The sequence below is a fragment of the Chiloscyllium punctatum genome, chromosome 2 (genome assembly GCF_047496795.1).
Source record: "Chiloscyllium punctatum isolate Juve2018m chromosome 2, sChiPun1.3, whole genome shotgun sequence".
Taxonomy (NCBI): Eukaryota; Metazoa; Chordata; class Chondrichthyes; order Orectolobiformes; family Hemiscylliidae; genus Chiloscyllium; species Chiloscyllium punctatum.
Window position 1 is genome coordinate 96,857,659 of NC_092740.1, and position 16,076 is coordinate 96,873,734.

Consider the following 16,076-nt stretch of genomic DNA (forward strand, 5'->3'; position numbering starts at 1 on the left):
CAGCATTAAAGTGCTTTTACCCACATTTCTCTTGTGCACTGTGTCCCAGCCTGATCATACTTTATCAGGACTGCTATGTTATTTTTGTTTTCAATTTTCTGTTGGTGTCAGAGCTCCGCATATAGATAACCACTAGTAATAAGCATGCATCATGTATCCAGTCTTAGATCTAACCTGTTCATTCTGTTGCACTAGCTGTTAGCTGCATCGGGGTTATCAACCATGATTGGACCCTGGCCTACTGCAATCAGTCTCACAACTCAAAAGGTCCTTCAAATGTGAACATTCAATGGTCATTAAAATATCATTCTCCTGCCTTTGGTTGCACTTTGGAAAGTAGGTGTCTTCATTCACTTGTTCAGATCGTGAAAAATCTTGCTTTGTGTGCTGTGTAGGCAAATCATACCATACGTGATTACATCAGGGTAATAGAACAGAATGGCAGAATATAGTGTTACAGCCGCAGAGAAAGACCAACTTTAATATGAGAGGTTCGTCCAAAAGACTGAAAACAGCGAAGAAAAAGCTGTTCTTGAATCTCTTGTTGGCTATTTTCAAACTCTTGTATCTTCTGCCCGATGGCAATAAACTTGAGCATGAGGAAAAGGTTATTTACCTTCCAAAACAATCCTGAGTCTTGGACCACTTTCCTTGAGCCAAAATGCTATGGAGCACGGAGGCTAGTATCATTCGCGACCCTAATATTTAAAGCAAGATTTGTAGCTCGGGTGCTCATTTGTGGTTCTGTTCGCCAGGCTGGGAATTTGTGTTGCAGACGTTTCGTCCCCTGTCTAGGTGACATCCTCAGTGCTTGGGAGCCTCCTGTAAAGCACTTCTGTGATCTTTCCTCCAGCAGGTTTGACCTACAAAGAATGAAACCTGAAAGCAACAACACCCCCAGATTCTATGGACTTCCTAAAGTGCACAAACCAGACATCCCACTCAGACCCATAGTATCACTACCATGGACACCATCTCACAAACTGGCTGAAGAACTACAGCAGAAACTGAAACACCTGATCAGTGGATCCAGACACTTTATACAATCAACACAGGAATTCTTAGACATCATCAGAAATATACACATGGACAAGGAAGAAACCATAGTCTCATTCGATGTAACGGCACTGTTCACCTCTATCGACAAAACCCGAGCCAGAGAAACAATAGCCAACCTGTTGGACATACAGAACAGATAACAGGACGGTGAACCTATCAACAAAGATGGCATACTCAAACTACTAGACCTGTGCCTCCCAACACATTTCACATTCAACAACCAAATATATGAACAAATCAACGGCACACCCATGGGCTCACCCATCTTTGGACTCCTAGCAGAAGTGGTAACGCAAAGGTTAGAACAAACAGACTTACCACAAATTCAACCCAAACTCTGGGTCAGATATGTGGATGACACCTTTGTAATCATTAAAAACACAGAAATAGAGAACACACACCAGATCATCAACGCCACACTCACAGGAATCCGATTCACTAGAGAGGAAGAAAAGGACAACCAACTCCCATTCCTAGATGTGATGGTACAGGGAACACCGAATGGAGAATTCACCACAAAGATATACAGGAAAGCCACACACACAGACCAAGTCCTGAACTACAAAAGCAACCACCCTAACACACACAAAAGAAGTTGCATCAAGACACTATTCAAAAGAGCCACAACACACTGCAGTACACCAGAACTGCAAAAAGAGGAAGAAGAACACCAATACAATGTATTCGCCAAAAACGGATACCCGCGCAATTTCATCAACAGATGCCTAAGGGAAAGACAATGGAACGAGGACATGCCACAACCCAAAGGACTAGCCACACTACCATACATCAAGAGAATTTCCGAACTGACAGCCAACTGACAGACCACTAGAACTCATAACAGCACACAAACAGCCACTCTCAGACCACAACAGCTCACCAGAACGAAGGATCCGATACCCAGCATGAGCAAAACCAATGTAGTGTACAAAATCCCATGCAAGGACGGTACAAAACACTACATAGGACAAACAGGAAGACAGCTAACGATCCGCATCCATGAACACCAGCTAGTCACGAAACGACACGACCAGCTATCCTTAGCCACACACACAGATGACAAGCAACATGAATTCAACTGGGACAACACTACTATTATAGGACAAATCAAACAGCGAACAGACAGGGAATTCCTAGAGGCATGGCACTCATCCACAGATTCAATCAATAAGCACATCGATCTGGACCCAATATACCGGCCACTGCAGCGGACAGCCGGAACTGACAACCGGAAGCGGCAAATTCAAACCACTACAAATGCCGGAGGAAAGATCACCGAAGCGCTTCACAGGAGGCTCCCAAGCACTGAGGATGTCACCTAGACAGGGGTTGAAACGTCTGCAACACAAATTCCCAGGTCAGCATTTAAAGCAAGACCACTGCATCTGGCAACTATGTACACGTACGGTGAATTTACAATAACTTTTTCCAATTTTTCGCCCCATGAAATACATAAAAGTGTGTGCTAACAAGGTGAGTTATTTAAAAGTATTACCATTTAGGTAGGGTATATTGCCAAGATGCTGGATTTATATTATTTATTCATAGGATATAGGCATCACTGGATGGGCCAGCATTTACTGCCCATGCCTACTTGCCCTTGAGAAAATATTGGTGAGCAGTTGTCTTGATCCACTGCGGTCTATTTGCTGCCATTACACACACACTGCCATTAGGGAGGGAGTCTGAGGTTTTGACCCAGCAACATGAAAGAAACATCAATATATTTCTTAAGTCAGGATGGCAAATGACTTGGGGGGGAATCTTGCAGATGATTGAATTTCCATGTATCAGCTTCACGATGGTAGTGATTATCACTTTGGAAAGTGCTGCCTATGGACCCTTGGTGATATATACTGGTATGTAGCAAATTTGGTTAATCAAAATTGCCTTTGCTTTCCAGTATTGTGAGATCATGGTTTTGCTTCTAAAGTTAAATGGCTAAGGAGCCATTGGGGGATGGTTGGTGAGAACTCTTGTTCAGAAGGGAGACTGTTGATGGGGAGAAATGAAAATGATCCACATTAACTGACTGCTGCTCTCATTAATGTCAAGTTATTTTAAGCATGTGGTCATCCATTCACTTCAGATACTTTTAAAAACCGTCTTAGTTACACTTCTCAAATGAAATACTGTGTTTTTTAAAGAGATGTCTTATGTATTTATCAGCAACGTATGTCAGCAGACAGACCTTCATAGTCAAGCAGCAATTGGTCTGCAGATTATAGTTCCAATTTATGTAAGAGTTTATATGCATCTAATGCATACCGTCTATAAGCATAGTAGCAGGCCATTTGGTCCAGTTGGTCTATGGTAGTGCTTGTCATCCCCATAAGTCCTTCTTTGTCCCCCACTTTAATTACTCGTACCAGTCTTACCTCATTCCTTTATTCCATTCCACATCAAACGTGCATCATCAAACTTAATGTTTTGAAGTCATCCATATGCTTACTATTCATTTTGTAAAGAAATTTCTCCTAAGACCTTTATTTGAACAACTTGCATTTATGGTCCATTCTTCTAGACTGACCCACAAGTGGAAGTAATTTCTTAAAATAAAACCTGTTCCCTGTCATTAAATTTCAGCTTTTGTATCTTCAGTTACACTTGACACTGGTCCTTGCGAAGTGATACTGGTTTCAAAGGAAGCACGGTCTCCATTGACCATTTCCCAAATCAGTCTTTATGTGCTAACGTGAATTAAGCTAAATGTCTGCTTTGCCAAAATAATTTGCTCGTTTATGGCAAGCTTTAGGTACATAAGAATTTCAGAATTTTACAGCAGGCTTTTTGCTTATTCCTTTAATTTTGTGGTTGCAATTTATTTTAAGATTTTACATACTCTCTGACTCAATTTCTTTAGTCAAAAGTGTTTGGTATAGCAATGCAATCTGTACCACTATGCTTTTTTGTTTGCCATAGCCATATGATCTGTACCACAAGGCACTAACTGGGGCTGTCATCATGTAGTCAATTTCAGTAAAGTCACAGTACAAGTCTTGACTTTTGTCTTCGGTGCTTGAAACATGGTATTAAAGGTGAAGCAGAGATCAGCTGTTGAAGAGCTATGAAAAAAGCACAATCACTGACAAAGAGTTAGAAGTATTAAGAGCTGTGAAAGCTGCTACAAGAACTGAAAGAAACCAAGGGAAAAAAGCACAATGAAATACCAGCCCAGACAGTGGTTGCAATTTTTCATCACTGCTCCAGTCAAAAAGAAGGATAATATGAAACAAAATTAGCAGTTTTTATATGTGCAATGGCAAAATTAAGAAACTGCAGCAGAGCTGCTTAAGGCAGAATGTTGGGAAAATAATGTATTCCTCCTTTTAAATCTTTTGAATAACGGAAAGAATACAGATGGCAGAAATGTTTAAAAACACAACAGCATGCTTGGGTATTCAAAGTTGAGTAGTTTAGTTTGGGATTCAGGTCAGCATGGACTGTTGAACTGAAGGGTCTGTTTCTATGCTGCATGACTCTACCAGGGAGATGAAATACAGAGTGGAAGTACAATATGGGTAATTGCACAGGTAAGTGTAGCAGAAGTGCCAAGACAGTCTGGCAGGCAGGGCAGATGTAGTCAATTGAAGGCACAAGAGAGGGTGGCACAATCAGATGGCATTTATTTTAACAGAGCTTTTAAAGGAGTTTTGCGAGAAAGGCAAATGAGTTGAAGTTATTGATTTACACATGGGAATGATATCATTGAGGGACAGGCAGGACTGGAGGATTGGCAGCTCAATGTTGTCGGGTATAGAATCTTCAGGCAAGATGGAGGAGGGGTTTGAGTTTTTGGAAGAGGAGGTAGGGTTGCAGTATTGGTCACAGAATCAATTATTAAAATAAGGAGGGATGACATTTTAAAACATTCCCCTGATTAGGCAATATTGGTAGAACATAAAAACAAAGGAGCATCACATTGCTGAGAGTGTATTATCAAACTCCAAATACCATTGAAAAGTAAAGGGTGGATATTTAGGCAAAATTCTTGGAAATATAGAATATCAATGTAATAATAAGGGATTTCAACTTCCTTCATATGAACTGAGGTAGACAAAGTGTGAAAGGAGGTGGAATTCTTAAACATTTTTTTAAGCCAGCACACTGTTCCTCTCTTGAAGAATTTTCAATGGTGGATCTAATTTTAAGGACTAAAGCAAGCAAATGGTAAAAGTGTCATTGGAGGAATATTTTGTTGATAGGCACCATACTTCAGTAATGATTTGGAGATGCCGGTGTTAGACTGGGGTATACAAAGTTACAAGTCACACAACACCAGGTTATAATCCAACAGCTTTTTAATTGAAAGCACTAGCTTTCAGAGCGCCGCTCCTTCATCAGGTGGTTGTGGAGTGCACAATTGTAACACACACCATTTATAGAAAATTTATAGCAATTTTGCTATAAATTCTATGTTACAATTGTGCACTCCACAACCGCCTGACGATGGAACGGCACTCCGAAAGCTTGTGCTTCCAATTAAACCTGTTGGACTATAGCCTGGTGTTGTGTGATTTGTAACTTTATACTTCAGTAAGACTTGGTAGTTATTGAAGTGGACACGGATGATCTGAAAGTAAAGGTTCTAAATTCAGATAAGACCAAAGATAAGGCAGGATCTGGCCAAAGTTGGCTAGAAGCAGCAACTTGTAGGAAACTCAAAATCAGAAAATAGTGAGTCATTCAAAAAGGAAATAGAGTGTAGAGCCATCGTGTTCCTGTAAAGATGAAAGGGTAGCTTGAACAAACAAGTCCAAAGAACCTCTGGTGTCAAAGGATGTACAGGATTGGATAAATATACAGCAGATACTGAGACTCAAATAATGGATATCCTGGAGGAATATAGAAAATGCAGAGGATTTATTAGAACACTTCATTTAAAAAAAGTTAGAGTGAAGAAAGGGCATGAGAAAACATTAGTGAGTAAAATAAAGGAAAACCTAATAAGTATATTTGAGACAAGTGGATAAACAGGAAAAGAGTAAGCGCCCATTGGGATCTAAAGTGACAAGCTGCCTGGAGAGCTGGAAGGCATAGCTGAGGTTTTAACTGTGTACTGTTGAAGGATGACGTAGGTAAAGGGATTATGAAGGAATCTGCAACAAATTAGCATTAAGAGCTAAGAGATCTTAGTGTTTTTAGTGGGCTTAAAAGGGGATAAATCCTCAGGCCCCAATGAAATGTATCCTAAACTGCTGTCGGAGGCAGGGGATGAAATTGCCAGGATTTTAACATTAAATTTTAAATCTTCTCTGGCCACAGGAAGGGTGCTAGAGGACTGGGGGGGCAGCTAATGTGGTATCACTATTCAAGACTACAGGCCAATAAGCCTAATATGAGTAGAAGGGAAAGTATTAGAAAAAAAATTGAGGAGCAGAATTAGGTTTGAGTTGGAGAAGCAAGGATAAATGAAGAATAGTCAGCTTGGCTTTGTCAGGGGATAGGTCATGTTGAACAAATTTGAGTTTCTTGAGGTGACTAGGTGTTAAGAAGAGGGTGGTGCAATTGGTGTTGTCTACATGGATTTCAGTGCAACATTTAACAAATTATTAAGTGGGAGAGTAGATGCCAAGATGCCAAGAGCTCATGCAATCCAGAACCAATTCGGATCAAATTGGATCCAAAATTGGTCTAGTGGTAGGAAATGGTTAGCATTAATTCATTATTTTTTGTGACTGGAAGCAACCGTCCCCTGTTGTGCCAAATGGTTTGGTGCTGGGTCCCTTGCTGATTGTTATGTGCATTCATGATTTAGTTTTGAATATAGGAAGCATGATCTGTAAGTTCACAGATGACATGAATATTGTGTTGTAGTAATAGCCAGGAGGAAAGCCTTAGACTACAGGAAGATGTAGACGTGCTAACAGGTGGGCAGAACAGTGACAAATAAAGCTTAATCCTGAAAAGTTTGAGGTGATGGGTTTTTGAAGTATTTGGAAGGTAAAGAAATGCCCAATGAATGGTAGAGCCCTAAGAGTACAGTGAATCAGGTGGCCTTGGTGCACTTACCAATAGATCCTTGAAGGCAGTTGGGTGGGTAAAAAAGTGGCACGGTGGCTCGGTACTTAGCATGCTGCCTCACAGCGCCAGGGATCTGGGTTCGATTCCAGCCTCTGGCGACTGTCTGTGTGGAGTTTGCACATTCTCCCCATGTCTGCGAGGGTTTCCTTCGGGTGCTCCGGTTTCTTCCCACAGTCTATAAAGATGTGCAGATTAGGTGAATTGGCCATGCTAAATTGCCCATAGTGTTCTGGAATGTGTAGGTTAGGTGCATTAGTCAGGGAAAATGTAAAGTAATAGGATAGGAGAATGGGTCTGGGTAGGATACTTTTTGGAGGGTTGTTTCCACACTGTTGGGATTCTTTGAGCATCCATAGGATAGTTAAGAAGCCATATGGGATACTTGCCTTTATTAGTCAAGTTATTGAATATAAGAGTAAGGAGATTATGATGGAGCTATATGAAATGTTCGCTAGGCCACAGGTGGAGTACCGTATGCGTTCTGTTCGCCACTCTATACGAAGGATGCAGCTGTACTAGAGAGAGTTCAGAAGAGGTTCACTGGGCTGTTGCTTGGACTGGAGCAATTCAGGTTTGAAGAGAGGCTAGAATGGTGTCTCCCATAGAGCATAGATGGCTGAGGGGTCCCCAGATTAAGGTGTACAAAATTAACAGTGACAAAGATAGGATTTGGGGAAATCTTCCCCCTTAATAGAGGGGTCATTAGCTATGGGACATAGATTAAGGGTAAGGGACAGGAAGATAAAAGGGGATTGAGGAAATTTTTTTCATCCAGAAGGTGGAACCCTCACAACGTTTAAGTATTTAGAGGAACAATTGAAGTGCCATAGCATACAAGACTACAAGCCATGTTCTGGAAAATGGGATTAAAGTAGATAGGTGCTCAGTGACTGATGGGAACATGTTGGAGTGCTGTGAAACTCTGACTCTCTAACTACCTTCAATCAAATGGAGATGTTGATGTGGCAGTAAAGTTACCAATAGAAGCAAAAAGAAATTGAGAAAATCCTGCACAGATACATGAGAAAGCAAGGACGCTCACTTCAGTTAGAGTTTTTACTGAATGAAGGCATAGCTGATTTTTCTCTAATATCCACTCTAAATTATACTTGGCTGAAGTGGCACTATATGAGCCAACTGATACCACTCTCCCTTGTTTCCTTTTCCATTATGCCTGGGTGCAATGGAAATGCCTCTCAAATCTTTGAGAAGAACAGTATGCATACAAAATGGTCGTAACGTAGAATTTAATTCTGTCTTTGGTTTGAAGTAAAACAGTGGAGAGACACCTCAGTCTAAGTAGGAAGACAATGTATGGAATTCACTGAATTTGCTTCATCTTTGTGTAAAAATGTTTGTACTCCATCAGCTTTTGGATGTGCTGGAGAAATACTGTATGGCAACTGGACTAGATTACCAACGACTTGATGGAAAAACCAAAACAGAGGAGAGGGTCAAAATAGTGAAGGAATTCAACAGCACACGAAACATCAACATTTGCTTGGTGTCCACAATGTAAGATGTATAGAATTTGCAATTTGTGGAATGTTCTCCGTTGCTTTTCTTTAAATTGCTGTACTAGAATATACAAAATATCACTACACTACATCTTGTAATTTGGCTATATATGTGTTTTTGTTTCATCACAGTGCTGGTGGGTTAGGACTAAATTTTGTTGGAGCTAATATTGTTGTGATATTTGACCCAACATGGAATCCAGCTAATGATCTGCAAGCTATTGACAGGTATGCAATTTACTTATTTTTCCTAAGGCCACTCCTCCTAAATTACATAAAACTTCTAGTGACCACGTAGTTGTGGCACAAGCTGACTTATTCAAGTCAGTAGCAACAATTAACCATGGTGCCTTGATGATTTTTGTATGTATATTTCGTGAAGTAATCATCTTCAGTCCAGAAACAAAATTGTCTTGGATCAGTAGTTTTTCAAGTTCTTCGGTCAGGCGCCATCTACCTCCCTAATTGGTAAATATTGACATGTTCACATGAATCCAGTTTTCAAACTTAAAAGTCAGTATGAGCTATTCAAAGAAAATGTATTTCATTGGTATACATAATGTATGTATACTAATGTCGGTAATTCAATAAATGCTCAGAAATTCAGAAGTTTCACCATCCCTGGGATAGGATCAACCTCTCTGGGGTCCCCTTTTGGACCTCTGGTTGTAAGGGGACAGCAAATTGAACAAATTTCATAGGGGAAGGTTTTAATCTCCAGGCCCTACAAAATTTTAACTATACAGCTGCATAATTATATCAGAAAACATGCCACCCAGTCTGTACCCACTACTTCCTTAAATAATTTATTTGTTTAGGAGATCAAATCATCTGCTTGAGGTAGCAGTCTCATTTCTCTACATGAAAACTGGGAGTTGATAAACCATCAACTAAGCATAGCATTCATCGCAGTTGTTTCCTCAGTGAAATGTGGTTTACAGGACAAAGAGGCCTCTGCTACCCTGTCTTGAACTCCTCTAATTCATGAGATGCTGTTGAAAATCCTCCATTATTTACCAGAGCACCAGCAGGCAGGCTCCAAGCTGCCTGGTGTTTGCCACCAACAGTCAGACTGTTTCTTTTTTCTGCCTGATTCAAGCACACGAGATAGGTGAATAATGCCCTGTGCTTTTTATGTTTTGCTTCAGTTTTCCAGCATACTTTCCAAATTGTCATTTTCACAAGTTGCAGGTTTATTTTAAGTTCAGCCTGATCACTTGGATACTTGTAAATAATATTTGTGGCTTTACTCACTTGTTCTGCTTGTGGCAGAGACTAATTTTCTTTGTGATTTTTTTTCTGATATAAAGACAGGTGAAGCTCCTGTTACCTCACAATCCTATATATGTATACCCATGACTAGTTACCAGTGGTTATATTAAATTTCTATCTTCAACAGATCAATTTTTTCTACCTCTGTAGAGCATACCGTATTGGTCAGTGCAGAGATGTTAAAGTGTTCAGACTGATTTCATTGGGAACAGTTGAGGAAATCATGTATTTGCGCCAGCTTTATAAACAGGTAAGCAGTTAATACGTGCTCAGTACTTCTGGACTTGTCATCTGCTACTAACAATTCATTATTTTTGAGAATTCTCTAAACAGGCTTTATAAATTATAGATTAGGCAATTACACTTATCCCTCATATGTTCTAAGTCAAGCAAAACAATCTCTGGTAACCCTGTAAAATAATTTTTTTTTTGGTTTGATTTATTGTGATGAGTAAACTAATTTCAATGTTTAAGCATTTTTCAAGATACCATCTTTTCAAGATACCGGGTACTATGCTATTTCTCCCTCAGCGACTGTTGTGATAAATTGCTTTTCATTTTCTAAAACTGACAACAAAACCTCTTTTGAATTTAACTGAGGTTTATATTGTAATGCTTTTGCTTTTATTATTTAATGAAAAAAATGCTATTGCAACACAACTGCTGATGACAATCTTGTGTTCAGTGTTCGAGCAAACAAGGTTGCACTGTTGCTTTTGAGGACTGCAGAATCTACATGGAGGTGTACTATTTCCAGAAGCAAAACTCATTGAATCCCGACAGGGTTGAAAGAGGCCATTCAGCCCATAGAGTCAACACTGACCCTCTGGAGAGCATCCCACCCAGACACCTACCCTATAGGTAGCTCACTTAACCTGCACCTCTCTGGATACTATGGGATAATTTAGAATGGCCAATCCACATATTCCGCACATGTTTGGACTGTGGGAGGAAACCGGAATATTTTAAGGTAACCCACACAGACACTGGGAGAACGTGGAAACTCCCTGCAGACAGTCACCCAAGGCCAAAAGCGAACCTGGATCCCTGGTGCTGTGAGGCAGCAGTGCTAACCACTAGATCCAATGTCATCTCTTTTTAAAAAGTATCCTGCTTGACAGTTCTTATAACCAAAGTGAAAACCATCACATTTCCACACAGGTTGAAAAAATTAGGAGAGATATTTTGGCTGACTCTTTGCCTATTAGTAATCTCTTCCAGCTCCAGAATCTTCCAGGATATCTGTGCTGCTTTAATTATGGCTTATTGAGCACTTCTGATTTTAATCACTATACTACTGGCATTTGTGCCTTAAACTACCAAGGACCTGAGCGCTAGAATTGCCTCCCTAAAAACTTCTGTGCCTTTTATACCTTCCCTTCCTCTTTTTTTTAATTCGCTTGTGGGACATGGGCATAACAAGACTCACGATACCATATGAGAGAGTTCCAGGGTTTTGACCCAGTGACACTGAAGCAATGACAATATATTGTCAAATCAAGATGGTGAGTGGCTTGGAGGGGAACTTGCAGGTTGTGCTGTCCCCATGTGTTTGTTGCATTTGTCCTTCTAGAAGGAAGTGATTATGAGTTCGGAAGGTTCTGTCTAAGGACCTTTTTGCAAATATTTGCAGAGCATCTTGTAGATAGCACACACTGCTTCCTACTGAGCGTTGATAGTGGAAGGACTGTATGCTTGTCGATGTGATGCTGATGAAGTAGACTGTTTTGCCCTGAATGGTGTCAAGCTTCTTGTGTTGTTGGAACTGCCCCCATCCAGGCAAGTGGGGACTATTCCATCACACTCCTGGCTTATGCCTTGAAGACGCTAGACAGGCTTTGGGGTGTCAGAAGGGGAATTACTTGCTGAATATTCCTAGTCTCTGACCTGCTTTTCTAGCTACTGTTTGTATGGTGAGTTCATTTGAGTTTCTGGTCAAAGGTACATCCTAAGGATGTTGATATGGGAGGATTCAATGACAGTAATGCTATTGAATGTTTAAGGTTCAGTGGTTAGATTGTCTTTTATTGAAGATAGTTATTGCCTGGCATTTTTATATGGTCCAAATGTTACTTGCCACTTTTCTGCCCAAGCCTGGATGTTATCTAAGTTTTATTTCATTTTGACATGATCTGCTTCAGTGTCTGAAGAATTTTGAATGATGCTGAAAGTTGTGAAATTGTCAGTGAATAGCCCAACTCTGGTCATATGATGGAATGGTCATTGGTGAAGCAGTTGAAGATGGTTGGGCCTATGGCACTACCCTAAGGAACTCTGATGTCGTGGAGCTGGGATGACAGACCTCCAACACCCACAACCATCTTTCCCTGTACTAGCTGTGATTCTGATAAGTGGAGAGTCTTCCCCCGATTCCCATTGACTCCAGTTTTGTGCAGGTTCCTTGATGCCACCCTGTCAAATATAACCTTGGTTTTAAGACACTTACTAAAACTGTGACCAAGCTGTTGGTCATCTGCCCTGATAGTCCCTTGTGTGGTTCAGTGTTTTATAATTTCCCTCTGAAGAATGAAACAAAACACTGTATAAATACAACTTGTTGCAGGGTTAAAGTGGTCAAGGCTATGGTTTATTGCCTAGCACTTTCTCAAGGGGTGGATGGATATGTGTGACTGAATGATCATGGAGTAATGACTCATGTTGGTCAAAGAACCTGCTGCTGACATTCGGTTTCAAGGTTCACCTATCATTTGGGTATTGTAAAACTTGAAAGGATTCAGAAAAGATTTACATGGATATTGCCAGCTTTGGAGGGCTTGAGTTATAGGGAGAGGCTGAATAGGTTGGGGCTATTTTTCCTGGAGTGTCAGAGGCTGAGGGGTGACCTTATAGAGGTTTATAAAATCATGAGGGGCAATGATAGGGTGAACAGCCAAGGTCATTTCCCTGGGGTGGGGGTGCCCAAACTAAAGGGCTTAAGATTTCCCAAACTATAGGTTTAAGATGAGAGAGGAAAGATTTAAAAGGAACCTAAAGGGACAACGTTTTTAGGTAGAGATGGTGTGTATGGAATGAGTTGCCACCAGAAGTGGTGGAAACTGATACAATAACAACATTTAAAAGATATCTGGATGGGTTTATGAATAGGAAGGAATTAGAGTGATATGGGCCAAGTGCTGGCAAAGGGGACTCGATTAATTTAGGATATCAGGTCGGCATGGACAAGTTGGACAAGAAGGATCTGTTTCCATGCTGTGCATCTCCGACTCTCTTTAGCTCAGTTAGCTTGATGGTTTGTTTGTAATGCAGTGTTTTTCCAATAGCACAGGTTCATTCTTGCAACTGGCTGAGATCCCAGGGATCTCAGAAGTTCCCAATTTCTAAAACTTGCCTGAGGCATAGTGACCTTCAGGTTAAATTTACCACCAGTTGTCTCTTTCTAGTGAGAGAGCAGCCCCATGGTCCTCTGGAACAACTGCAGCTTTACCTTTCTTACCTTTTACATTTGCTTTCCTAACTGTTTGCTGTAGTTCCATGCTAATTTTCTTTTATATTTGTATGCATACACCTAGGTCTGTCCACAAGTTAACATTGAGAAGTCTTATATCTTTTAAAAGATGTTCTGCTTTTCTATTTGTATAACCAAATTGAAAAACCTCACTCTTCCCTACTCTAGTCTCTATCTAACATGTTGTTAGAAGTCGCACAAAACCAGGTTATAGTCCAAAGTGTTTATTTGAAATCACACGCCTTCAGAGCACTACTCCTTTGTCACATGTTGTCTTCACCTGATGAAGGAGCAGCACTCCAAAAGCTTGTGATTCCAAATAAACCTGTTGGACTAAACCTAGTGTCATGTGGCTTTTGACTTTGTCCACCCAGTCCAACACCACGGCATCACCACATTATGGTTACCATATTGACCTATCTATCTTTTTGCAGCCTCTGTTTCATTCTCACAGCTTGCATTCTCACTTAGCTTTGTCTCATCAGCAAATTTGATGTAATACTCTGGTGTTTTGTCTAAGGTGTTAATGTATTTTGTATATAGCTGAGAGTCTAACAGTGATCCTTTATGGCATTCCCAACAGTCATAGTCTACCAACATGAAAATGCGCTACCTATCTCTACACGCTGCTTTCTGTCGATTAACCAATCCTCTGTCAGTGTATATTGCCCACAAATCCACACTCCATTAACTCCATGGAATATTGTCTAATGCTGTTTTGAAGTATTCTGCATGTGTAGATCTACCCACTAGCTGCATCCTCAAAAAATCTTTAATAAATTTGTTAAATAAGATTTCCTTTTGTAAGATATTGTTGAGCTGTTTTGATTGTACGGTGCTTTTCTAATTGCAATGTTAAGACTCCTTCATAATAGATCAATACTTTCCAAAGGACTAACATCAGGCTAACTAGCTTGTAGTTCCCTATTTTCTGTCTCCTTTCTCAAATTATTCATCTGTGGGTCAAACACAGGCAAGTGGGACTGTTTTAGTCGAAGAAACCTTATCAGCAAGGATGAATTAGACTGAAGGGTCTGTTTCCATGCTGTGTAACTCTATGACTCGACTCCAAATGTGAAAATGCATGTTTTATATTTTCATGTTTATAGGGAAGCAAAAATGTAGTATGTGATTAATACACAGAATTAAAGCATTCTAAATCAACTGGAAAATTTTCTAACTATTCACTAGATCCAGGCAGGTCAACATCTAACAATGACTGCATGTATTTTCTGAAAGCCATGACACACATTACTGAATCTGGCATTCTGCTGTCTCCATTGTCTTAGCAACTACATTGTGCTGTTGTTGGAAGTGAAAATGCAAAGCGTTACTTCAATGCAGTGCAAGGATCAAAGGAGCACCATGGGGAGTTGTTTGGAGTCCAGAATCTATTTGGCCTTCGCACAGAGGGATCTTGTTTGACCAGAGATATCATTCAGGTAAAGAACTCTTCAGTGAACTTGCAGAGCATGGATTGAAGCAATTTTGGATGGAATGTGCCACATTTTATATTTTACTTTTCTAGTTCCACGTTCTCTCTCTAAATCTCACACTTCTCGCAACAGCCTTTCCCCTTTCTTCAGTCTCATACCCTCCCACATTTTCATTTTATATTACAGTGTAAATTACTGTGAATCTGCTGCTCACATGTTTCAAGCCCACACAGCCAGTAATGTCTTTTTACAGAAGTCCAGGATGCATATTTATGGAGCTTAAAGGTGCTTCCTGCATAACATTTCAAGCTTTAAAGGAGATGGTTATTTGCAGAAATATATTTTGTGTAACATTTTATTTAAGTGTTGGGGATGATGAAAACTTTCACCCATTGGATTATGCTGTGGACCACTAAATGTGGCTCAGGCACTGTCATCAGAGGTCTGTTTATTATTGCTCTTGCATGATGAAACTCTTCCAGCTTTGAGCCTCCAGCGGATTCCTGGGAAGATTAGACCGACTGTAGTTGAACTGCGTCAAACAAACATGGAAAATACTTGAGAAGATCAGTAGATGTGGCAGCATCTGTGGGAAGAGAAGCACTGTTAATGTTTCAAATCCACTGACCCTTCAAAACTGAAAGGTGTTGGAAAATGGGGTCCTTTTCATACTTTTGACAGATCAGAGGAGGAGCAAGAAGGTAGATGATATAAAGGCCCAGGGTGAAAGACAAAGGAGTTATTAATAGTGGAGAATGAAGAAAAGAGATGTAAAAGGATGTAAATTAAGATGTGAAAGGGAGAGAATTGACCCTTTCTACTAAATATATTGACAAAGTAAATAAGATGCGACAGATCTACAGGGCAGTAGAGTAAAATGTGAGAAAAGTGGATAGCAGGTGTAATGAATTCAGTTTCTGATGTTATTAAATTCATTAAATTATCTAAGTAGAAAGCAAGATTTTGTGCTTCATTGGAGCATTGCGGCAGGCCCAGGACAGAAACGTTAGCATGACAGCAAAGTGGCGATTGAAATAGCAAGTAATTGGAAGGTCAGGGCCTCCACAAAATGGTTATTCAGACTGGCAAGACTAAACACAATGTAAGGGAGATTGCATAGTGAGCAGCAAATGCAGTAGACTAGATTGAAAGAAGTACAAATAAAACATAGCTTCACCTCGAAGGTGTGTTTGTGTTCTTGGATTGTGAGGAGGGAGGAATCATGGGAAGGTGCAATGGGACAGTGAGGAAACATTAAGAGTGATGTAGGAGTGGACCAGGATGTCTCAGAGGGAATGGTCT

The 16,076-nt window shown here is 40.3% G+C and overlaps 1 protein-coding gene across 6 annotated transcripts in view; it reads left to right on the forward strand.

The window, feature by feature from the left end:
- Positions 1–16,076, forward strand: part of ercc6l2 (excision repair cross-complementation group 6-like 2) — an 87,357-nt gene that overhangs the window by 40,865 nt on the left and 30,416 nt on the right. For all 6 annotated transcript variants that reach the window (XM_072586055.1, XM_072586088.1, XM_072586099.1 and 3 more), the window contains 4 exons: positions 8,453–8,598; positions 8,733–8,828; positions 10,023–10,122; positions 14,628–14,780. In XM_072586055.1, the coding sequence (XP_072442156.1) occupies positions 8,453–8,598; positions 8,733–8,828; positions 10,023–10,122; positions 14,628–14,780 (495 nt within the window). The remainder of the gene's footprint in view (positions 1–8,452; positions 8,599–8,732; positions 8,829–10,022; positions 10,123–14,627; positions 14,781–16,076) is intronic.